The sequence below is a fragment of the Manacus vitellinus genome, unplaced genomic scaffold (assembly GCF_001715985.3).
Source record: "Manacus vitellinus isolate BGI_N305 unplaced genomic scaffold, ASM171598v3 scaffold_63_pilon, whole genome shotgun sequence".
NCBI classification, from domain to species: Eukaryota; Metazoa; Chordata; class Aves; order Passeriformes; family Pipridae; genus Manacus; species Manacus vitellinus.
Window position 1 is genome coordinate 1520459 of NW_021940711.1, and position 27214 is coordinate 1547672.

At 36.8% G+C, this 27214-nt stretch overlaps 1 protein-coding gene across 1 annotated transcript in view; it reads right to left on the minus strand.

Moving 5' to 3' along the window:
• The window catches only part of LUZP2 (leucine zipper protein 2), a 121546-nt gene that overhangs the window by 59440 nt on the left and 34892 nt on the right, over window positions 1-27214 (minus strand). The window contains exons 2-5 of the mRNA XM_029963807.1: window positions 11284-11401; window positions 10152-10222; window positions 7079-7160; window positions 103-165 (exon numbers count right to left, since the gene is read on the minus strand). Coding sequence (XP_029819667.1) covers window positions 103-165; window positions 7079-7160; window positions 10152-10222; window positions 11284-11401 — 334 coding nt within the window. The remainder of the gene's footprint in view (window positions 1-102; window positions 166-7078; window positions 7161-10151; window positions 10223-11283; window positions 11402-27214) is intronic.

Consider the following 27214-nt stretch of genomic DNA (forward strand, 5'->3'; position numbering starts at 1 on the left):
TGTCTGCCCACTACAACAAAATGTGCTTTATATACCAAGCCAAACCACAGTTGCTTTCAATAAGAGGCCTGAATGGAGATGACAATCAAATGTTCCTCTTACCTCGTTTTGGAGGTCTCGGATCATTTTGCTCTTCCTTTCCATTTCAGTCTTCAAAAAGTTAATCTGCAAGTTTAAAGACACGCTGAGTGTGAGTTGTTGAGATGTACCTGAACATCAGTTGTGACCATGAAGTATTTTTTTTATGCTTCTCGCAGCTTTGTAAAAAAAAAAAGCGACCACCAAACAAAAATTTTACTTATATATCAAATTGGTATAGGCCACAGCTAAATATTTGCTAAATCTACAAACATTTAGCATATTTGCTAGAAAACTTACAATCCAAAGAAGAAAATCGTTGTACGTAAATAGACTTACTTTTGCTTTGCACCAGTAGATGTGGTGCTTATCTTTCACAAGGAAGTTCAATGTGATCCTCAGAGAACTAAGGAGTTTTACAACAGTATTAACTGATTCTGTGACATACAATTCTTTTTACCCTCTAAGAATGTAGCTATCATAGCAGGTTTCTAGCAGAGTTATTTGATTTGAATGCTACGGGGCTGGTCCTGATGAGATAAATACCTCGACTCTGATCAGACTCACCTGTGGAATCAAGAGTATTACATGTAAAAGCATTCACATATGGTCTCTAGTTCCTAATTAACTCGATGACTTGCCTTGGAAAGCAGAATTCCAATCTTAGGTTTAAGACTGAATTTAATCAAACACAGTTTAAATCACTATTTTTTACAAATCAGTCTAACTTTCTTTCAGGACCGAGCTTTCCTCACAGCTTATGGAATACAATGGGAGAAAGGATAATATATTGATAACAACTAGGATTAAAAGAACCCATTCCTGTCATTTTGAAGGAATATGCTCTTGGATACCTCAATTATCAAAATTCTCATCCCTGTTTACCCAATGTCCTATGCTGTGTTCTCTCCTTGTTGATGCAAAACTCTATCCAAGTTCGAGGGAAGCTACAACCATTCTGACATTGAGACAGACGTGTAAAGAAAAATAAAACCCCTGTAAAGAAAAAAATACTTAGATTGGAGAGACATTGACCCAAAGATTCATGGTTTGGATGTCGTGTAGGTAAAAAATTAGGCTGAATCTACATGACACGACAGCTGTTCTTAGAATTATGTCCAAACTTGAGCAGACATGTCAGTAATTTGAAAAATGTCACTGAATTTGATATCACCCTCACTTGTATCAAAAGGGAAGTCACAGAATTCCATTATCATTTAAGACAGAAATGTAGGTAGGGAGTGCACAAGATTAGAGCCACCTGACATGCATAAACAGACAAAAGTTAGGAAGAGTTTGTAAAAGAAATACCAAGTGCTTTGGCTGTGGAAATACTAACTCCACATCCAGCTACCACTGAGGATGATGCTTTATCAGAGGACAAACATATTCAGCACCTGCCTGGCAAGGACAAAACTATTGAAATTTAGTCAATATATACTAGATAATAAACATGAAGATTTTGCACAACAAAAAATAAAGGTCACAATCGAAAATATGAGATCAAGATGAATGGGGAAAAATGTAAAATAGCTATTTGCATGGTTATTTTGTTTTTTTCAGCTGTTCAGAAGTATTGCCAGCTACCACTAAATACTGACAAAAATAATATACTGACCTCCATTAAAGAGTGTTCCCTTTCTTAGACCTAACGCTCAGGAGAATATTAATATGCCTTCAAAGCACTTGGCTTCTAACTATGAATATATATGAAATAATTAATGAGATTTGACACCGAAATTATTATCTCTACATTGCTTGGATCTTCTAGGGAAGAGATAATTAGGACAATCCAGCACTATTAATTTAACAGCAATATATGTTGGTTAAATCAGTAATTTTGTTGATTACTAGGCACACACACATGCATTTTATACCACTGATATGGACATCCTAGAGAGTGTAAACATACTGTTCAAGCTTATCTGAATAATTAGAAGATATTTTTACAACATTAAAAAGAATAATTTCAGTATTAATTAAGAATTCATTCATTTTTGCATTCATATTATAACAGCATTTTTAAAGGTCCTCTAAATTTCTGACAGCTGAAGGGCCACTTAGTCACGAGGTATGGCTATGGAGGGTTACACAGGAGGGGTTTATATGGCTTGTCTACTGGAGCCCACACAGAGATAACCTAATCTAGCCATTGAAGTGTGCCTGTGTGGATAATTTCATGCTTTAAGGCAGATCAGTGTGTACCAGACCATTTGCACGGTGCTTTTAGTCAGTCTCAAGGACAAGACATAACACCATTTTCCAGAAGAGATGTAAAAATTCTGCTTCGAGTCACTAAATCCTCATAGCATAATAAAGAAGGACAGGCATTTATACCCAGCTCTAAATTAAGAGGGACAATACATAAATAATTGAACAAAAAAACTTCCTGCATTTCTTCCTCCCTTCTACCCACGCTTTGTTCTTGTTTGACATTCAGCACTTTTCACATGTTGTCTCCCTTTAAGTGCTGTAATTATGAAAATACCTGATGAAAATGTGTTGTTCTGAGGCTAAACTCTTCAACACTAAGCAAGGACAGTGCTTCCATATCCCAGAGACAGGAAGTGTTAAATACTATTAAAAGCAGAGCTAAATAGTTTTTTTACCTATTTCTTACGTGGATGTAACTTTTAAGCTGCAAGTTACAGTTTGATTAGTAGAAGAGACTTTTGTCAAAGAAACATTTAGGACTTTGGGAACATAAAATCATAAAAACTTTTACTAAACAAAATAAATATTTTTGAAGTGAAAAGAACATCTGATCTTTTTATTAAAAATCTCGCAGGCGTGAGGGTAACACTGAATTAAATTCCCCATATATTAGCCTTTATTAGGGTTAATTTATTAGGGTTATTAATATATTCCCCATATATTAGCCTTTTATTACTGAAAATATCCTCCTGATTTCAAAATAACCACATTGGGTATGGTTTCTTTTTATAAGTCATTCATAATGTGTTGTTTAATTCTCATTTTTCATAGTGAACACTGAGCAACTGGGAAAAAGGAAATTACACAGACCTATTTTCTCCTTTATTTTGACAGACAGCACTGTAATTGTATTGTCAAACAATTCCATCAACGTATCTTCTTAAAAATTGCTAACATGACATAAAATACTAACAGAACAACATATAAAAGGTAGACTAAGCTTACTTTAGACAATATATTTTTGAGTGTTTCCATGTTTCATACTTTATTTTCTCCCACATCCAGAGCTATCCAGCTCTTTTTATAAACTTTAACTGCAGTTAATGGGAAATAACTTTACAAACTTGCTAAAAATATGGCTATTTCTTAGCATGCAAGCAGTTAGCACCAAGTACAGCAAAGCAAAGAGCCCTTCTCCAAGAAGCTCTGAGAGCCTTTTAACCCAATGAAGAAATACAGAATTACTACTTATTCTACAAATTCATTGAAAAAAAACCCAAACAAAATAAAACACTTTTAGGGTTACACATGCCATTTGTCCTGTGCCTTTCTGTTAACTAAAGTGAAAATTAGTCTGTGGCCTCTAACGCTGTTTGTGGAAGAAGTGGTTCCACTTCACATTTAGAGATAATAGCTTGACATTATTAATATCTTTTTTCACTTTACAAAAACTTATTAAAAATGACTTAGGTATTTGATGTTAAGTGCAGCACAAAAAAGCTCTGTTAACCTTCATTGATTGTTAAAGAGGACACCAGGTTATCTGGAACAATGTCTTACACGTTTTACAGGCACATTGTATAACTAAACCCAGTATGGCCCTTCTGAAATGCTTTTTGGTATAAAAATAATACACAGTTCTAGTGTGGGATAGTCTATAAAGAAACTCCTTCACACCAAAGACTGTTTCAGAGATATGTTGAACTAGGTAGCATAGTCAATTTAAAGCATCCTTATCATAACTAGTGTTTCTCTGCATATTTTATTATCCCAGGCAGAGCAGCTGACACAATAGGCTTGAATGTGTCTGAGGTCTGCCCTAAATTTCCTGGAAAAGCCCCATCTCAAGGCAGAGTGCTGCTGTTCTTCGTGTGCTAGCGCTCCAGATGCAGAAGACAATCCAGAAGGATCCAGAAAGGGAGTGTTAAGGCCCCTCAGGTCAGCCCTCAGTGTGATTACTAAAGAGCAGGAGTGTCTTTACACGTCCTTTTACTTTCCTTAAGCCTGAGCTGCTGCTTCTACCCTCAGAAAGTTGTTACTACCCAGCAGCAGCTCCACTGGCTGCCCTCTGAGACAGCACCCACCAAGTAGAGTTGGTACCCACCAACAGGTCAGCAGCTGCTCAGAACAGCAGCTTCTTTAGCTCTTGGCTAGTTGTTGGTTTCTCCAGCCTTAAAGGGTCAAAGAATGGAAAAGCAAGCACAAGGACACTGATAACTCTCTTTCTGATGAATCATTTGTGCAAGGACAGTGAAGAGCCTTGCCATATATTACACAAGAAGACATGGATGCAAAGTCTCATGTTTTGCTGTGCTGTGTCCTTTGTTCTTTTGGTTTGGTCAGAGTCCTTGAATAATTCCCAGGTTACTTTGCATGTAATTTGACTTGATTCTTGTAAATTCTTACTTACACTTCTACATTTACCTAATAAGGAACACCTTCAGGCAGGTGTTGCCTGTTGAATATAAACAGCCAATTAACATACCCACAGTAAGCACTGTACTGTGCCTTCATGGTAAGTGCAGAAAAGAAATATATATTTCCATCCTTCCCTCTCCCACCAGTGTTTTATTAGTCTTTGAGAAATGTAATTCTACTCTTATTGACTCTGATGAAAATCAGGATTCACTTCACCAAATCCTATAGAATAAGATGTGCTTTAATTAGGCTAGAAGCTAGTCTCACAATTCATTAAATTAGAATTAGATTCAAGCTCCTATCCTCTAGCTAGTCTTGCCTCAAAATGCCTAGACCTTCTTCCATAGATTTCACATTGCTTCCAGAAAAATGTGAAACACATGGAAAAAAACAGGTATAAAGTAACGTTGTGTGTCAGCAATAATATCTATTTCCATTTCCACTGCGGTTTTCAGGTGAGGATCCTGACGTGCTTTTTAAATATTCATTCAGTCTCGCTGTATTGTCGAGCCTCATTATGTACATTGCACCCCGAGGCATAAAGAAGTAAATATCACAAACCAAGGACACAGTTCTGCTTCCCTCAGAATTAGCAGCAAGTTTAATATGCTATTAGTGGCAAGTATTGAGAATTCAGCTTCTCTAACCATCTGCCCACACTCCAAGCCAAGCTCTGCTATAAACTCAGAGGAGTTTTTTCTGGTTTCTGCACTAGGTGGTATTTTGCTCACAGTTAACAGCAGATTTTGTGTACAACAAATCTTGTGCTCTTCCCAAAGCTAGGGTAGGGACTGAATTTACACAAGGCAGTGTTGCTCAAATTAAAGGAAGTGCTGTATCACAAAAACAAACAAAGCAAGTAATCCACGCACTGCATCTGAGATTTATGTAACCAACCCACAACTGAATTAGTCTTGAATATCAAAATCTAATATGAAGATTAAATAATGAAATATGTATTCCACCTTTCATTTGTAGGACTAGAATTCATTGTGCTTTTAAAGTCAGTGGGAATATGCTCGTGCACCCGAAAAAAAGACAACACTCCCACCTCTTAACATTCTATGACTCTGTGATTTTATATAGATTGCCTCAGTACAAAACCACCTTAAAACTGAAGTGCAGATTTGTTTTTCCGGATATATGCTGCCCTAGCTTTTGAGAAAAAACCACAAAATATGTTACCCTTTCCAAGCTCAATACAGCTTTGATTACTTCTCTCCACCTCTCAGGAAGAAAGAAGTTTCTTTTTTTTTTTTCTAGACAAAATTACATGTACCAAATATCCACTAAATACATGTGAGACACAAGATCACATAAAAAAGTATCTTTACACTTCAGACTTTTGAGCAACAAAGGTAAAAAAAATGTGTTTTCAAAAATCATATTAATTGACAGAAACTTGCAAAAGGAATAGTCTGATCCAAAATCTACACTGTTTCTAATTAGAAGGTAGCATGTAAAACATGCACTCTTACAACTTGTTCACCAAGGGCATAAAGCCACATAAAAATCACATCATTGTAAGTATTTGCTAAATTTAATAATTACTTTTAAACCATTGTCTTGGAGGAACTCTTGTTTTGTGGACCTGGAAGGCAGTGGGATCTTAATAAATAAATCAGTGGTTATTCAATACAAAACAAAAAATAGATTTATAAACCCTTCTAGCAGCTTTTTTTCAGGTACAGAGTTCAAATCAAGGAATATTTAAGGTTTGAAGGAACCTCTGGGGATTGTCTAGTCAACTTATGCTCAGTGGTGTCCATGTTATAGGAATGTTACTAACCAACATAGGAAAAATTTCCTTTTTACACCTTAGTAAACGTGATTCTACTTTTTTTTTTTCTCCTGCAATAGCAAAATGTGGCAATTTATGCTCCAAAACACGACATTGCTACACAAAAAATTGTACAATTTATCTAGAAACAGAATTTCAATAAAGCATGAAATCTTAATGGTTCTTAATAATACCTTCCTACACCGATAATTAGTTTTAGTATGGTCAAAACTTGACACTTCATTATCCATTTTGTTGCTGAAAATCTGTAGTGATTCAAAAAAAGTCAGTGGATGTATGACAGTGTACATTAGTTTGGATGAGATAGGAGGGTCCATAAAGGTAATCTAACCAGGGGAGAGGATTTAGGCCCAAGTCTCCAGACCACCAGACTCCCAAAGCTTATACACATCCCTAAATCCCACAGAAAATAGGGAAGAAGGGAATCTTAGAGCTTTTGAACATATAAACATTTTTTTTCAGCTCCTTTTTTCTGCAGCTTGCAGAGTGCTAACACATACATGAAATCCATTTATCTTTTTTACATAAAAAGTTATTTAAACTAATAACACATTCTCAAGGCAAGATTAAGGAAAAAAAAACAGAAGAAACCCAAAAGTAATGAGGGAAGGACAGGGAATCACTCACGGTAGCCTGCTGCTTCTCTGCTTTCTCTGTTGCCTCTTTAAGCTGCTTTTGAAAGGCTTCCTGGAGAGATTTCATTTCTTCCCTGGTTTGTTGGAAACACAAAAAACACAAACATCAACACAAGTGTCCATCAGGAAATAGTTCTTCAGACTGAAGAAAGGGCACTTTTAATTATTCAGAGTAGCAGACAGATGTACTTTGTCTGTGAGCCTTCTGAATAAAGTCATAACAACCCCAGGAACTGCAGTGTGAATAGAAGACAAAAATTAGCTATGATGAAAATTAGCCACTGTTTGTATCTGCTGAATAGCCTGCTGTGCAAAACATCTGTCAGTGTATCATTTCTAGCAAAAAAGGACTGGCACCAAAAAAGTGAGGAAACTGGGCTACTCAAAATGCATTGACATGGAGCCATACTATTGTCAATAAGAAGCATTTATACCTGCTTTAAAATAAATAAATTAATAAATCATGCTCTGATAAAATTCAGCCTTCACTTTGCACTTTTTAGGAGACACAACATTCAGTAGAAGATTCTGGCATACAAGAAAAAAATAATAAAAAAACCCAGGATAATTACTTGGATTGGGTTTTATTTGAAACAAAAAAAACCCTTTGCATTACTGATGCAGAGAATTTCTCCACATTGCAAGAATTTTTTACCCACAGCACATGACACATTTTGGAGCTGGGGCAAAGTAGTGGAGTAACATATTTCAAAACAGCTGCAGAGCTTTTTCAGGGCTGTTGGTTGCACGGATGAACTTCCAGCAAAGATCAACACAAAACTGGGTTTACACACACATAATAATTTAGCCCAGTGAAAACTGAACTGGAATGGAAACCACTTAGTTTATACAAGAACAAAACTTGTTAGCTGCTGGATTATCTTTCTTGCTAGCTGACAGCCCTACTACTTTCAGCCATTTCGGCAATGCTGGTACAGAGCAGATTTAATTGAAAAAGTGATTGAGCAGCATGAAACCAATACTCCATTAGCACAAACAGATGCCATGATTTCCAAGTGCCCATGATGCACAGAAAGAATAAAACTTGGGGCGTTATAGTAAGAGACCAAGTTTTACTTGCAACTTGGGAAGCATTGAGGAATTTACACAGAAGGAATTTTTTTAAAAAAATCTAATTTGAAGTCAGCAGAACAAAATTCACTTACACAAGCTGAGGATTCTAGCACTCTAAACTTTACTGTATCATCGTTGTAGAGCACAATCAAAGTTGTGTTTACATCAAATGCAGCTCGTGTTTGTCCAAAGAAAGATCATAAGATTAACATTGGGCTGTATTTTGAATTTTGGTTTCAATAATAAATAGATCTAGAGCATAACACTACGCTCACCATTCTTGATTTACTGCAGATGAAACACAGTCTGAGGCTCCTGGAAAATAAACTGTGACCTTTCCTTAGTGAAATTCTACGAGGAGGATGCCTTGGTACAATTTTTAACACCTCTTTCGCACGCTGAACTTCTACACTTCCCTGGAAATGAAACCCAGTAAGTCTGTAAATATCTGGCCACAGCAGTAGCTCCAAGGCACTTTCTTGTACTGTCCTGTTTATTTTATTATTACTGTCTTTTATTTTCTGAAGGAGGGGGTGGGCTGCTCAGCAGCAGGTTGCACTGATCTAGTCTCTGTCTCTGGGAGCTGCTTTTGTGCAGGATACTCAGTGGCTGGATTCCCAAGAAGCAAAAGTCAACAGGTATTTTTGGGTGGACCTTGAGAGACTGTAAGTGGTGCTTAAAGGGAGAGATTAGGAAGCATACTTGTAGTATGTAGTAGAATTTTCTCTTAGCAGACTCAGTTTTCCCATCTGCAACGACTATCTGTTTACTAAACATCCCATTTCATAAAAGAAAGTTGCTCAACAATCAAACCACCAAAAAACCACCTCCATGTATGATGAAGGATGGAGTCTGTGCCAAGGACAGCTGAGATGTCCACCTTAAACTACACCCAAGCCACCTGAGTGTTTAAATAGGACATTAGCTGAAGTCTTGCCTTTATCATTTAATAAATTAGTCTGGAATACCTGAAAGATCCTTATGTATTTGACCCTCCTTTATCACAGTAAAAATAAGGACTTCTACTGGTATTGTAGTGTGGATCTTAAATGTTGTGTGTTGAAGACTTGAAGGTCGTTGTCTCACACAGCTTCTCTATAACAATGCAATTTCTTATGTAGTTCTAATAAATACAACATCAACAATAACGTGGCCATGGAAATTAATTATTGCATTTCTAACAATGAAAGAAGTATGAAATTAATAAAGTTTCTTACTATATGTTTTTACTAAGGAAAAATATGAAGTCGAGATGCATACATTATATACTATCTTTTCAGCAAAAGCAGTCACTATAGTTATGTTTTCTTGTTATTAAAATTGTATTGATGTTTCTATTTGCTGGTCAGAATTCCAAGAATTAAGAGACACAGAATGATGAGACTTACTTGCAATGAAGCACTAGGAAATCTGAGACTAAGGACTAGGCTGGGAACCTGCATTCCCAGCCATGGAAACTCATTACTTTTTAAGTGCTCAATGAATAATTTGAAGTGAATACTTCTCTCTCCTCTTAAATCCTTTCCTCATAGATCATCCAGTGCAAGTACTCCTTGCACAGTGTCCACTGATTTGGAGTGTCTGCATGCATGAACATTTAATTAAGAGGCCTGAGTAAATATATATATAAATATATTATATCATCATCTCTAAATTCAGATCTTGAGACATTTTAACAATTTAAATTTCTAAAAAGTCTGATTTTCTTTCTTAAGGAAAATTTCATGACTAAATCTTCCTGAGAAATTCAAAATGCCTTCCTTTAGCAGATGTCTCTTCATAGCATTTTAGTATCTTTTCCTACCATATGTCCAATATCAGCAAATCCATTATTTGCTTCAAAAAGAGCATTCCCTGCCTTTCTTTCGCTGTTACAACCAGCAGACTCTGGAACACAGTAGTGTTTATAAAGCAAAAGAAAGGTGAAATTTGCCAGTCTGGCAGTTTTCAGTCAGGAAATGGCAAGAGAAGGAGGGAGGTGAGGGTCTTACCTTTGCTTTATTCCCAGTTCTAGGAGTTTCTGTACGTCACTTTTGGTTGATGCTTCGTCATTTTTCAAAGACTGATAGCAATGAAAAAACTCTATTAGCAAAGAGATTTTTAATTATTCATCCATGAAATTATTAATTTGCCCCCTGTTAATAAATTACCACTTATGAAAAATGGAGGGATAGACTGACTTTTTTTATTGTGACTCAAGCACAGCTAAATGTACACAGCTGTTTTTCCAGTAATTAAGGAGAGCTCATCAAATAAGTACATTTAGAAACAGCCAAATCACTAAAAGCATTAGAATTGTCTGAAAAAGGTCAGTGTGTACATACAGAAGATAATATTACAGCTCTTTGCTCATATCTGGATGCCTGCAGTGCTGAGCCTAAAACATCTCACAGGGTAATTTTGCTGAACACTGCCTTAGGCTGTGCTGCATTCTAAAATAACTTTGCTTCAAGGAGAAGCACATTTCCCTAAAAGGTAAGAAGAAAAACCCTACAACAATAAAGAGTGACAAAGCACTCAAAAAACCCCCATTAATTAAAACCAGAGAAGTCTGGAATATAAGACAACATAACACAATAATATAATACAGCACAGTACTGATACACAGCACTATAATTCTCCTGTGAAGAGGTACAGTGCTTTCCCTCCTTTTATTTTTCCCATCTAGCTTCCATCAACATGGAGACAAAAATGTGTTGTCAGAAAAACAGCGTCCCTTAAAAAGGCATGAAACACAGAGACAAATCTCAGCTGATAATGAGTTTTCACCACACCAACAGACTCCTCTGGGAAAAGACAAGTGCACTCTTAGCTGAATATCTGGTGGTTTTGGGACCTCAAATCCAGAGCAGCATATTCAACCTACTTGTTACTTCATGGCTATTGAGTAGACAAAGGGAGGGCCCAACTCACTAGGGTAAAATTTGCCATGAAAACACTGTGTTTATAATAACTACAAACCCAACAAAATAGACGAAATAATAATTATTCACATATTTAATGTTTAAAACCAAACAAACCAGAAACATATTTTTTTTTTGTAATTAACAGATATCAGTAAGAAAATATAAGTAAGTAATATAGGTAAGTAGTAATTCTATAAAAACTGAGACAGAACCTAACCTGAAGGTTTACTTTAATTCCCTGAAGTTCTTTAGAAGTCTTTAGCAGCTGGTGAAGTATGTTGCTCCTTTCCTTGAAGACTTCTTTCAGCTGCCTTTCCAGTTCTTCATAGCCCTGTCTAACACAGAAAATAAAAGCATGACATCATCTCAAAGCATTAGTCAATGCCTCTGAAAACAGTCTCTGTTCACCCAAATTTAATTAATTCCAACGCCCCTTATAGATTCCAAATTAGACTGTGTCCCACTGTTCACCTGTATAACTTGATTTCTCCTAACACAGATAAATTGGTGGTTTAGATGTCAAAATGATGTGCTGCTTCTGAGTGTGCAAATCATCAAACCCAAACACTGCAAATGATGCATTGTCTGGGAGGAGCAGGAGGCAGAAAGGATGTATTTAGCACGAGTGATGGCACACAGTGTGAGACTCTTCCTACTTTAAAAGATATATTCTGTGCAAGAAACAAAGCAAAACTTTGCAAGTGTGAAGTTTTGAGACCTCCAGTAATCTGAAGGAAGAACAATTCAAATCTATTTTAACTTAGTAAAGTTTAATCCATTCCATAATTTCTTCTCGCTTAAACCTCCTTACAGTATAAATTAGAATTGACAAATATGCTCAGGGGAATCAAAACTACTTATTAATTAAAGAATAAATCAAAATATTGTATCCTTTCCAAAGTGGTAATTTTTACTTGGAATGTAATCGTATATTTTAAAGCTTTTATAAGGTCCACAGTGAAATAAATCCAATTCATATTGCTTTACACTGAACGAAATACAAACCCAACTCTCACACTCTGTTTCAGAAAAAAAAGGCAAACATTACAGTTAATGCTAAAGCAACATACTTTTTCATTAAAATTTCTGTTTTGAGGAAGACCAATCAGTGAATTGAAACACCTATTCCTATTACAACTTGATTTTATTTTTTTTTTCCCCTTCTTGCAGTACCTCTGCTTCTAAAAAGGGAGGGAAAAGAACTGAGATTTGCAACACATCACTAGCATTTTACCATGAGATTCAAGACCTTGAAATTAAGCAGGAATCTTAACAGTAATGGATTTTGAATACACACTTCAGCAAAGAAACCCAGAAAAGCAAATTATATTTGCTATCTAATATCAGTACTATCTACTTTAAAAATAGACAGCTCATAAAATATATATGATATTTATGAAAAAATAAAATTATTCTGTATTAAATGATGCTATAAACAACTAGAAGAGACTACAGGGACTAAAACATCTCTTTCATCAACACAAGACATTCAGCAAAGAATCTCAATATTATATTGAAGTTTCAGTAATAATTACATTCAGCTCTGACAGAATGTTGCAAACTAGAAAGTATACAGTTTTTTCAGTCTGCACTTCTGATGAAACCATTTCTGCTGCACAATAAGAACTGAGGTGTTGTGGTTTGCAACAAAGCACTCAACACTTTCAGTTAAAGTCTTGAGCACAACTGTTAGGTCAGCTGTTGAATTTTACAGTAGAAGCTCTCTTTTGGAGGAAAGTTGAAATGAAAAAGAGGTGGGAGATTACACACACACACAAAAATTAAGCTTTCCCAGGATGGTAAAATAAAAACCACGATATTTCTGACGCATTTCACAGCTGGGAGACTAAAAAACTCACCAGTAAAATAGTTCCCTTGGGGAGTTTTGCTTTTTCTTTCAGCGTGTGGATGAATGTTACTTCAAGAAACGGCGGTTTCAGACCATTTTGATTATGTTTGGATCATTTTGATTACCTTCACCCACAAGAGGAAAGGAAAAATTGCAGGTCTAGTGGGGCAACAAGAAGCACCTCTGAGTAAGACAAGGAGTGAAGTCAGTGAAAGGAGATGACTCCAGGATTGAGCTGTGCTTCCCTGCTGGTCACTAAACAGCACTCCTAGGTACTGGAGTTATCCTTGGTATGGATACCTGATGTTATCAAAACAGGAGTTCAAGGCCAGCTGAATGGGGCTTTGGGCAACCTGCTCTGCTGGAAGGTTTACCTTGCCATGGCAGAGGGGTTGGAGCTAGATGATCTTTAAGGTCCCTTCTAACCCAAACCATTCTGTGATGAAAAATAAGTTCTCTCTAATAGTGGTCACGTAGCCAAACACATGTGGGTTTACAGGAAAATCTGTATGCCAAGACTGTGAACCTTACAGGATTTAGCATTATTCACATGGAGGGTTTGGCTCAAATTTTTCTATCAAACTGTATGATAGGAACTATATGAATCAAATCTAGCAAGTGCTAGAATACATGATAAATATAAGCATTCTGGTCCTTACCTGCAATATAAATAAAATATCCTGCTTATGTTTTATACAGAAACATCTACAGGGTTTTTTTGGCTACCACTTCAGCTGCATGGGATTTTAAAGAAGGAATACATCACTGTAACAGAGCTGGCTCACCTGAGCAGTAACATTATGTGCAGTCAGCCTGACAAGCTTCAGAGAATACCCCCAGTTTCATTTGCCAATGAACAGATGCCAAGGAGGAATTTCCTCCTGCTGAAGTGATCAAGTCGTTTCAATAAGGTCATCACTTCCATTACTTTTCAAGCAACACAAAATGTGCATTAGTCTTGATGGTCTCTTTTTGCTATTGATACGTCAGGCTTTTGTTTAAAATCAAACTCAGTGTTTTAAAAAAAATTATGTGCTGCTGGTAATGCTGTGTTTTAACAATCACTTTGAAGTACCCTCTCCCCAAATTCCAGGTGAGCTCGAGCATTTAATGGTCATCTGTCTGTCCCAAGCTGCCAGCTGTGCTGCCCCATGGGCATTCAGTTGGCACAGGTTTCACTCTATTACCTGATAAACAGCAATCTGCACAATCTAGGACATTTCCAGTGTCCTTATATTAAAATTAATGTAAACTATGCACGCTTGTTATCTTTTATGACACACTATGCAGAGAGGTAGAGACAAAAAGCCAACAATCAGCTTACCACAGAGAGTCACAAACCAAACCAAGCCCTCAGAACTATTTCTAAGGACTTAAAGAGCACAGCTGCCCATCTCAAACACTGCCAAAGACACAGAAGGAACTGCAACACTCAAGTCTTGTCATTGGATCCAAGGATGGGGATATCTTTCCTCTCCACTTGCCCTTTCTTTCTTTTCCTTAGACGTTTTCTTAAGTGACAGCTTTATACTTTTATATTGTTGTATTACTATAGATAATAATAATGAGAACAGCTACGTGCCTCCTTGCAACCATATTGCTCTAAAATATATACATATATACACACACCTACCACTCATCCAGTGCCTAATTCCCTCTAATTTGCCCCAAGGGATATATTTACAAGAACCTCAGTTACCCTCACCTTTGGGGGGAGGGTGGTTGTAACACGATCAGAAGGTATTTTTTTAAAGAAAGGATTGAAGAATGGAGATACAAGACACAGCTATCAGATCTATTAATTATTAGGTCCTCAAGGGTTTTTAATTCTGGGCAATATTACCTCTGACATCAAGCTCTGACTGCATTGTGTCCAAGAACAGTGCCCATATATTTATACATAAATACATATACATTAATTCAACTCTGCACCGTGTGATAACAAACAAACCCTCAGATCAGGCTGTCTGTTTTGGCCACCTCATTTTCTACGCTGAGAACTTCTTGGTTCAAATTGGTAATTTAAACCAAAAAAGTGCAATTCAAGTGAAAAAGGGTGAATTTGCAAATACAGTGGTCTAACCATGAATCACTTAGATTATTCAACAGCTCTCACATTCTCCACAAAATTGAACGTATCTTCACTTTTACACTTCCTTAATATTAACAGGATTCTCAGAACTGGGTTAAGGGAAAGATCTATGGTTGATTGGTTTTCTTATTCTTCCCTTCTTTAATTATAGATAACCAAATTTTAGTCTCACGTGTATTTGATAAGCATTCTTTGGAAGGTTTCAACCACGTCACTTTTCCACATCAGCACACCCATACTCTGCAGCTGTGTTATTATATGAAAAGCATAACATATTTTCCAAAGCTAATGTTAGATTAATAAAAAAAAATAAATATTTTCACCTTCTAGTTCATATTTGACAATGTATCAGTTACAAAACATATAAACAGAAATACAGAAATTTTATCCTGGTGAATACAAGCACACTTCTCTGATTACTGAATGAGATTTTTTATCTAATTAAGAAAAAATGTAAGATGGAAAGCAGTTGAACCAGATATTAGAAGATCTAATCAGAAAACTTCTGTTGAAGTCAGAGAAGATTTAAAATGAAAGGACACCTCATCTCTATATAGGTACCTGCCAGAATGAAGCACATGGGTCTTTAAGGATGATGGCACCACCCCTCACTCCACTATGAAATTATACACATATCACATTTGTTCTCTGAATATTAGGTTACACCAGTTGACACCTTTCTGCAAAATTAAGTGCCATTGTCAACATATGAATATTTATCATTTCAGCACATTAAAGTGCTTTTATAAATGTTCATTGTGAAAGAGAACAATTTAGCAACACTCTGCATGTTACAGTCATTTGTAGTGCTCTGATTCTAAGTTGTTTCATTTTTACCATCAGCTTATTAATGTAGTGCCAGGGTAAATTTCAATATAATCTGTTTTCAAGGGAATGTTAGTCACTTCTAGTTTTAAGCTTAGTCAGCTGTTTTTACTCTTCTGCTGACATGACTTAATACTTAAGATATTAATAAACATCCCAATCGATGCTAATTTTTGGAATAACAACTGAGGCAAGTATTCAGTAACTAGAAAGATTCACATCCCAGAGATCACTCCACCTGTGACTGTTACTGCCTCAAACACTGGAAGTTGAGCTTCAAAATAAGGATTGAATTTATTTCTCACATGTACTATGTCAGGACAAATGAGTATCTAGATAAAGTTTGGTACATATAGGGTATATATAATTATAGCATATATATATAAAATGTATTATGATAGCATCCAACCCGAGTTTCAACTACTTGTATATCATTTCACTCAGTTCTGCATTAGCTATTACATTTGGGAAAAAAGCATTAGGTGGATCAGCAGATATGCTCTTGCTAAAATCCAGCCTTTGTCAGATACAACTGTTCTCCACAGTTAACCCACATTACATGCTTTGTATTTCAGCATTATCTCAAACACTGTGTTTCAGACTGGGACAGGGAGGAAAAATCCTGAACACAAAACCTGGGGATTTAGGAGCAGATGAGGAACATTTTTCCTTACCTGACCACTAGCTGTGCAAAATATTTGATTATTATAGATCAGGTTCATGATCACCTGAGGAACTTGAACATGCACAAGTCAACGTGACCCAATGAGATGCATCCCAGAGTCCTGAGGGAATTGGTTGATGTAATTACTAAGCCACACACCATGATATTTGTAAGTCGTGGCAGTCAGGTGAAGATCCAGGAAAAAAGGGAATCATTGTACTCACCTTTAAAAAAGGCTACCCTGGGAACTACCAACCTGTCAGCCTCCCCTCTGTGCTGGGAAGGCCATGGAACAGATCCTCCCAGAAGTTGTGCTGAGGCACAGGGAGGACAGGGAGGTGATTTGGGACAGCCAGCACGGCTTCACCAAGGGTGAGTCCTGCCTGACCAACCCAGTGGCCTTCTATGGTGGAGTGACTGGGTCACTGGACAAGGGAAAGGCTACAGATGTCATTTATCTGGACTTCTGTAAAGGCTTTGACATGGTCCCCCACAACATCCTAAATTGCAGAGGGATGGATTTGATGGGTGGACTGTTAGGGTGGATAAGGAATCGATTGGCTGGGCACATCCAGAGGGTCGTGGTCAACAGCTCAGAGTCCTGATGGGACATCAGTGACAAGTGGTGCCCTCAGGGGTCCATATTGGGATCAGTGTTATTTAATATCTTCATTAATGACACAGCTGAAGGGATTGAGCACACTCTCAGCAAGTCTGCAGATGACACCAAGCTGAGTGGTGCAGGTGACACACCTGAAGGACGGGATGACATCCAGAGGGACCTGGACAAGCTCAAGAAGTGGGTGCATGTGAATCTCACCAAGTTTAATAAGACCAAGTGCAAGGTGCTGCACATGAACTGGGACAGTCCCAGGTATCAATACAGGTTGGGGGATGAGCAGATCAAGAGCAGCCCCGCAGAGAAGGATTTTTCTATTTCATCAGATTTTTTAATGCATTTATCATAAATAAACCAAAACAAACTCGTATCTTTTCGGCAGACTCTTGGCAGTGTAGAATCAATGACTCATCAGGGAAAAGATGCAAATTTCAGTTCCCATCAATGAGCAGAGGAGCAAAAGGAGATTTCTGAAAACTTGCAGCTGGCATGGATGCCTGGCCCCAGGAAATGAAGCAGCAAGTTGAATCATCATGAACAACGTGACACCGAAAAAAAACGACCCGAAGAAAAAAGCAACTTGCATACATCCACTAAAAAAGTGCACAGGCAACAAAGCCCAAAGATTTGAGAGGAAGGACTGTGATTAACTTCACATAATCACTGTGATTAACTTCCCATAAAAATAATTCCTCTGCCCAGACACACAGATGGGTGTGTTGAGCCTTTTTCCTTCTTCAACTTGTTATTCAGTAGGCACGATGCCCACAGCAATGAACCCTGCTGTAATATGGAACAGACCTCTTCTGGAAAGGAAGTGACTAAATTCTTTACAACTATTCAGATACAGACTGCATAAACATGGACTTATCTTCTGTATGTAGAGTTGATTTTTCAGATTAGTTCTACAGGATTTAGTTTTTTCAATTTAGCACACAAAACTGTTCTTTTTCTCACTTTACCCTTTTCAGTTCTGATATTCTTCATCATTTATGTCCATTTTAGTAACTTTGGTCTAATTCCTGATTGCATATCTCAAACTTTTGACTAAGACCTCAGTGTTATTACCCTTAACTACAGCACTGTTACATTAGTCTCCTCAGATAACCAGAAATGCCTTTTTTCCAAAATCTCTTACAATACAGTCAGGTTAACGTTGCTTTTTGCAGCTACTTGCATAATTTAATCCCATAGCTGCTTTGGAATTTTACCTTTAATTTTGTGGTTTAATTAAAAAAAATAACCTAACAACATCATGAAATCTATAGAAAATTATAGAAAATCTCATTCTATCCACACTGTTATCTCAATTGGTATAGAATTGAAATATTTCTACTTTACATGACAAAACTCTCAGTGTGTATCCTTTGCAAGTCTATTTCACTGTTTAATGACTTACTTCAGTAGAGTTCACCGATTAACTTTATCCAATATAAATTTAATCAATATTGCTTTCAGCATAGTTTACGTGAGGGAAATTTGGAGTAACAAAACGTAAAACAACTGGTGAATACAAATTATGAGGAACAGACAGAAGTACCTGGGAAACAAGAGAACTTGCAGTTTCAAAAATCCACTAGCTTGTGAAACATTAAAGAGAAATGGTGAAAAAAATTTATAGATTTTAAAGAAAAAGAAGTGCAAAATAAAGGAAAGAGATGTAAAAGTAAAAATGTTGCTAACCTAGATAAGAGATATATAATCCTCTCAGATTCAATCACAGAAAGTTACCCAGAAAGAACTATACACAGAAAACATTGCAATATATCACAATAGTTTGTGTCTGTCCTTTCACAGATGACATACAGAGCTATAAATATTATTTCAACAATTCTTTATCCTATGAAATGCTTCCTTCTGTTTCCCTCAATAAAGTACTCAAACTATTTATAAAAATTAGTGCATAATAAGTAACAGCTGCTATTCTCATTGGACCATATTGATTTCTCTCTTTACAAAGTCTGTATGAAGCCAATCTTCATACAATTAAGCTTAATAAAATTTAACTGTCCAATAAAAACTGACTGTGATATCTATGGTTTGACAATTCCTCAGTAATAGATCGGAAGGAACAGAATAACGTGTGAATGGATAGACTCTGATGGATGACATGATGATCAGCCAAACAGGCAAGCTTTATTTTTTTGCGTTAGGTTTAACTATGTGATTTCTTTTGGATTTAAAATTTTATGTTCATAGTAGACATTTTAGGTTAATAGGAATTATACTTATTAATTACCACATCATTCATCCATTCGGAAAATTATCTGACTGGTGTGCAGAACTTTGGTGAGATTTGAATCAATTCTTAATTAAATCTTCGGTGGTTTTCACTTAACATTTCTATTTCAGAAAACATATAAGACCTATGACGAAACATTCAGGCAATTTGCCCCATTCTTTCTACCAGTGTTCACTCACTCAGTGCCTAAAATGGTGCATAAACACAATGCTATTTGATTTTCATCTATCATTTCAGAATCTCAGTTCAGAAGCTGTAATTTTTGTTGATCCAGAGACCATACCAAGGCTCATCACATTTGGCTCCTGTTTGCATCATCCTGTTTGCCAGAGCTCAGGACACTCAGTTACTCAATTCTTGATCAAGACAAGGTCGTGACCTTCCTGTGGCAAGGAGGAAGTACAAACTGAAAGACAAACTACAGATGTGTGCCATGCTTGCATTTGGACACTGATTCCGTGGCTGCTTCATCTTTAAATGAAGAATTGAAATACTGGAACAGTGAAGAAACATCACCAACTTCACAGCTTCACTCTTTGCTTTTTACAGAGTCTCTGGGAACTACAGGTAGCCAAGAGATTTTTCAAAGATCCCAGTGTAATTTATAATAGAAAGCATTACCAAACACAAATATAAACATTTCTACCTCTTCCCACTACAATCTGTCTAATTAATTAAAAAAATTAATTATATTCTGACTACACCATAATGAGAATTGCATGGGGAGGGAAAAAACACCTAAATTTACCACATAGCAAATGCAAATCAAGTGCTAAAGAAAAATGTTCTTATCAAGTTTCAGTCAAATTTTTGTTTCCTGTCGAGAAAACCCTTCTGGACTGCTGAAATGCAGCTATATTAACAAGCAGATATAAAAAGCAAACGCTGACAACAAATGCCCAGCTCACTCCCTACAGACTTCCCTTTTCCCAGACACTGCCTTCCCTCAGCAGATGTCTCCATTAGCAGCCAGCATCTGGTACAACTTCTAGATGAAACTAGGTGGAACTTCACTCCTCAGTTTTTATTTTTATCAAGTTCCCAATGACATAAGTGCTTCTTCAGCTGCACCCAGGACTATGTGAACTAAATCTGCTCAGAGAATATGTCACTGACCCAGAACTGCTGCGTTCAAGCATTAGGGTTTTTTTTTCCCCTCTCCTTCCATATCTGCTGCAAAGGACATTTCCATTGTTGGTTCAGCACATTGGGTATCATTTCCCCTAAAAAAGAGCTTCCTTCGCTCTGTATTCAGCACATTTTTACTAGATCAGAACTGAGACATACATAAATGGATGAAATTGTCTATATTTGCAATTTTTCTGCATTTTGCATTGCCTTTTGTGATTTCCAAAATAACCATATCAAAATTAGAAAGAATGCTCTGTAGCACTGCTGCAGCAATGCTGACATCATCTAAATTCACTCTGGAGAAATTTCCCATGTTATCAGCATACTGATACACGTATTCTGTCTACCTTCCAGTCTGCAAATGTTACTGCACTAAATGCCCCAAACACCAGATTTCATAACTCTATTCAGACTATTACTTATTTCCATAGATTAAATAAATACATAATTTAAAAGGAAGAATGTCATTTGAAACATGTTCAGGAATTGAACTGAAGCTTGAATAACTCTAGGCATGACTTAAAAATCCTCCTAATTCTTCGCCCAAGAAAAATAAAGATTGTGGAAGTATTTAGGGCAGCTAGTCTGTATGTATTCTCATTTCTCTAAAAACTCTGCTCCTGCACAGTAAATGTGCAGGGATTTACCCACACTAGAAAAAAGGTGATGGCCAAACTGCATTTAAATATATGTAATGTTTAGTAACTCATTTAAATAGCTTACACCAGTTAGTTTCAAGGTATGTTCAACTTCTCTCTGAAAATGGCTTAGTCTTGAGAGAGCTGAAAATGGTAATTTAAACTAGAACTTTAGACAACGGAGGTTTTTTTGCTGGTACTGGACTTGGATAATAGAGAAGGAGCCTTGGGAAAGATCCTGTATCCCAGTGTAAGTACTTGCCTTCCCTGCTGCATTTGGAAGTGCAAATGAAGAGCAGTTGGACTGTGAGAAACCACTCAGGCTTTAGCAGAGGTTAGCTACAAATTCCCACAATCAAAGGCAACAGAAGCCAGTCTTTCAGGTGGCTGTATAACAGACACTTCTATTTACCACTGCACATTCCAAGAAGGTTAGAAAATGAGTGTAACCCATATAACTCAAGGGCAATTTAAAGGATTTATTGGTTTAGCTTGCATCCGAACTGTAGAGTGGTTTTCTCAAGGGCAATTGCAATATGAGATCACTTATCAAAGACAAGTCCACTCTTTTTCAGAGTGATGTATTTTGCCTTGGAGCATTTATACACAGACATATAACCAGCAAATATACATTAAGGATTTTAATTATAGCAAATTACGGTATTATTAGATACGAGAAAGGATTAGTTGCTTACAAGGTGAAAGTTATGTTAAACATACACATTTTATGATTTGTACTGACTACAAAATCTGGGGTATTGACTTTCTGATAATTCTGTCATTGCTTGCTCCTTCCCCCATGAGTGGTTCACTACTCTGAAGAAAACCAAAAGCCTCAGAAAGTGACAGCTGCATTTTCAGGTCAATTTTTCCTTCCACCTGGCGCACTTTCTTCCATGGAACCAAGAAAGGAATTGTACATCAGGGGAAAAGAGCCTTTGAATGTAAAAGCAGACATATTTCTAAAAAGGCACTGAGCCAAAATACAAGGTATTTCCCTTTATATTTCTTTTTCCTGGGGATAAAAGTGAAAACATTTGCAAACTTACAAAAACGTGCTTTTCTAGTTCTATGTACTATTGGTTATCATGGGAAGAATCTTGTGTTTGTTCAATAACTTGAGAAGAGCAGAGGTGATGTAGATCCTTGACGACGTATTTACACACCCTCAGTTGTATGTACAGACTGTCAGAATTTAGGAAAAAAATGTCTGCACACACAAAATCATGCATTCCTACTCATCTCAGAAATCAAAAGTGGTATTTGTGATGAAAGTCTTTGGATAATCATATTCCAAACTCCCATGCATCACACATCCATTTTATGCCACAAGCAACACCCAGCACAACTTCCCTCATGTGTGTGCAGAAGTGCCAGTGTACACAATGATGTAGGTCTCTCTGGTTGGTTGAATGCTGAGGTATCAATCATTTGTGTTCACTTAATAATAAAAGTGGTTGATAAAAAAAGTCAGATTTTAAAGTCAAAGTTCGTTGAGCACCCCCGTCCTAATAAATATTTAGTGGCAACGGTAATGGAAACTCTTCAGTGTGAGTCAAGATGTTCCATTCTCACCAGAAAAACCCCAGGTAATCCAGCACATTAAGAGTAATAGGATTTTAATATTTTAAAAGAACTTGACAGAAATTATGCTCCATACAGACCCTGTATTTTTTCAGTAACACGCTTTCCGGTGACAAAACCCGACAAACTGAATTTTATGTACACACCTCGTAAACTTGAAAGGACAGAACCTTTTGAACTCTCCTTGAGTGAAACAGATCCAAACTTTTTGTAGTGTGACATTCCCTGTCTACAGTGAGAGTGGCAAAGTCACCAAATATTAAATAGTCATTACAGAACTCTGCGACTGCTCTTTAACCCTTCAATCTTTTGTTTATATTATAAATAAAAATTTGGAATTCTGTGATGAATTTTATGAACTCCACTTTTGACTTCACTGAATGCAAAACACGCCAGCATTTCACCTGCTTTCCTCACACAGCCTGTTAAACCAACACGTTGCACACATGTCCTTTCTTAATGGACAACTATTAATTTCTAACTACAGCTGAACTATTCTTGTTCCTAAAGCCATTCTCACTGTTACTAGAGCTGTGTCTGCACACATAAAGCAGGGACTAATGCTGTGTTGTGTTGGATCACTGGGCATTTTCCAAAGGGAACTGCACACTGCACTAAATAAATCATCTTCTGAAGGTACCCAGATTTTTGCTTCAAGCTGGAAAAATACGAGAGAAGGGAGAGCACAACACTAAATTATGGGGTATGAGTAATTTCAAAACTATTTTAATTTGATCTGATTCATTAAATGGCTTTTGCTGGAAGGAAAAAGTCTCAATGGATCTGTAAAACCAAAGGAGGAAGAGCTACACCCCCGGTACTCAGTGGTCCAGTTATTAGTATGTAGGAGATCTGGGTTAATATTTGCAGCTGCTTTAGGTCTTACCTCAGATAATAATGTGAAGCAATCCAGTTTTAAAGCACTTACAGGCAAGTGCAGTTATTACTGATGTTACTCACACTTTATAGAGAATTAAGTATTCATCACAGTAGGAGTACAACTATCTCATCCCTCACGTGAATAAGTCTTTGAAAAAGAAAAAAAAAAGAGAACCATTCCTCATCTTCTCGCCTTTTGAAGTAACTTCTTGTATACATTTCACGTACTGAACTTCAAACCTAGTTCAAATCCACACCCTGCATAACACAGAGAACACTTCTAAGACTTTTTAACACTGGAGAGGGGGAAAAGACATTGTTCAGTTAATGAATCAGAAATAATTATCATTCTACCTCACTGCTTTTAACCCATATTCAAAAGTTTATGTTCAAAAATACGGAATGTTCAATACAGCTTATTGGTTGTAAAACCCCCAGCCCTGGAAAGGAGGCAGACTTTCCTTTAGGACTCCCAAAACTGTTTTGTTTTGACACACTTGATTCATTGCATGTAGTAACACCAGGACTCCAATATTCCTCTAGGGTAAGAAAAATGAATGCCACTCTTTGGCTGATAAACAATTGGGCTCAGTCACTTGGCTCTTTCCTGGAAAAAAGGTTTCTAAAATCAATAGCCAGCTGGCAGTAGATCCTGCACAATATTTCTGAGAGAGGGGAAAAAAAAATGTCTTAGCTCCCTAAAACATATTGGTTAAAATGGTTAAAAACCAGCAGTGGTATGCAGGGCCCTGCTAAAAGTGCTTGAGAAAGGAGTGTGGTGTGATACTAATTCCTCCTCAGGACCCTCCCTAGGCATCCTGCTGGGGAAAGGGGAGCTTTGGCACCTCTTTTACATCAGCCCTAATGCAAGGCTACCCATGGTAGCATAAGACAACACAGTTCCATTGAGGGCAACACATTTGACACCAAGTTCTGTGCTGAAGATAAATCACTTTTTAGTGATTTATCACAAAACGTAATCGAATATTGATTTATCACAACACAATCAAATATTGATAAGCAATTTAAAAGGAAATTCAATTTGGTAAAAATTATTTTTTTGCCCATCTCTTCAACTCTTTTATTTTATTCCCAAATTTTGAAGGCACTGAAGAGCTCCAAAGGCTCTGCTCTGTATTCAGATCTACAAATTAGACAGTAAATTTCTCTTTTTCACTATTTAACAGCTACAGGAGGCAATATTTGAAGTTAAAGTCTGTCATAACGTGTACAACGTGGATTTTGGTGTAGTTCAGAACTGTCCACAAAATAATAACCTTCACCTTCTGTAGAAGATACCTAATGAGTTCCTCACATGTCATTTCTTAGATAGCTCCTCCAACATAATTTATACAGCACATAGATTTCTTTGGGGAAGGAAGGACTGACACTGCCATAAGCTCTCTGCTCCCAGCAATATATTGGCATTTTAAAATGAAAACTGTACAAAAGGGATTCACTACTGTTAAATTTTCACAGCTAAACTTTCTCGAGGTACCTCTGGCTAGTGTCAGACATCCAAAGATTACAGGAGTGTGTGGGAGAATTCTGTTTTTATGAGGAGGGCAGCTGAAGGGGTTAATTTCTATACTAGCTTTACGTGAGTTTTTTGCCCAAGTCATATAACATTTGCTTTAGTGCTGTATTCAAACAGCTTATATGAGTGATCTTTGAATAGTTCCCTACTCCCTGTTTCCAAGGATATATTAAATTCTCATCTGTTATCAGTAGTCACACAGGAGTCTGTTTTTTAAAGTCCAGTATCAAGTTCATACAGCCTACCTTCAGTATTTTAATGCTCCTATTTGTAATGTACCCAGACTAAAAAAAATGAGGATCATCAGTGAACCCTGGGTGTTCAAAACCTGATGTCTAACTCGTCAGTCATGGTTCATTTCCTCCTGCATAGTCTGAAATGACCTGTGAAACCAAGGCTCTTCAGCAGACATGCTTCAGAGGAAAAGAATAAAAGAGAAGAAAAGGAAACACAGTGCTGATACAGTTGTTTTGCTTTTTTAGTGGAGGGAGGCGTTATGTTTTAAATTGTTTCTAGCAAAAAACAATCTAGTTGTCTGCTTAACTGAAACTCTCCCTGATGAATGTAATATCCTCCTCTGCATATTTAAGCTTTGTCCTGTAAAGCCCCATTACAATTTGTGCTTAAGTCATCTCTGGGCAAAGCTCTGAACCTTATGGAGCATAGATTTTTAATTAGAAGAACATGAAAAATATTTACATTAACAGACAAAAACTGAGTGGAAACAAAGAAGCTTCTGGATCTGATGGTTTCAGTGGTGAAATCTTAGAATATCTTTAACAGAAATTACCTTTGTTTAATGAAACAAACTCAAGGAGGGAGCTTCCTTTGATCTGTAATATGTAGATATGCAATGCAAACCAGAACCTATTCATGGCCCTATAACCTCTTGTTAAGATCACTGTATTCTTTCCCACAAAATTTAACTCACAGGACCTCCACATTAATCCAAAGCCAGTGAAGCAGCAGCCTGTGCCAATTAAGTCCACCCATGGTGCTTTCCTGACCTCTACTTTTCAAATGCTTTCTCTTAAAGTTGAAAACTGGCAAATGGCTGGAAAAACATCATATTTAAAGTACTCACAAGCCCGGAGGCCTTTTTTTTTTTTTTTTGCAGCTACTCTTTTATACACCAGTGGAGCAGAATTATAAGTACCCAGGCAAATCCCTGATGTGAACGTCATGGAAGAAACAGAAAAATGAACCCTCATTTAAAAAACCAAAACAATGTCTGGCTCTTTTTAGCAAACAGTCCATTATACTTTTGCAATCCCTAATGCAATGCTGTTGTCAATTCTAAAGACACTTTTAATAGACAGTCCAGTATTATGTTCAGCAGGTTTTCCACACTTTCCTACCCAGGAGCTAGGAATTTTATGCTAAAGTAAGTTTATGCTAAAAGGAACAAAGGCTAATTTCTCTTCTGCTGTCATCTGCTAATTAATGATTCGGATCCTGGGTGTCAAACACTTTGGACATAAACCCACTGCAGATGTTGTAGCCTGCAGGTTCCTGGTAGTCAAGCTGCTTGTCTCCAGAGGCACAAACAGACCATTTTTATGACTGTTATAATGAGTATTCCAGATACACTGAACATGAACTAATGTTCAATATGTATTGCATGAGCAATTTAAACCTCAAGGAACCGAATTTAATGTCATATGCAGCAATTAGCTTGAAAACAGACCATGTTATCATTTCCATGGTAATGAGTGATACCTTCAGAGGACTGTCAGACACCATGAAGGAGACTATGCATATGATACTCTGAAAATTAGGAATCTATAAGTTTGATTTAAGATCAAGAAATTATGGTGCAGAAAAAGGTAATAAATATATAGATCTGTATCATTCTCATTTTTTTTCTTATAAATTGCTTGTTTCCAGAAAATATGAAGCAAGATCCAACAAAGGAATTTACAAGCACCACTGAAGTGACAGTCAAATTCTGCACTTACAGTTATCAAGGAAAACACGAATTTTTCTGAAATACAGATGATTTATATGGCATACCTAAGCTCTGAACTTAGGAGAGAGTAGATTTGCCAATTATTTTGTTATAGATCTGTAACCTGTAACAAAAAAAAA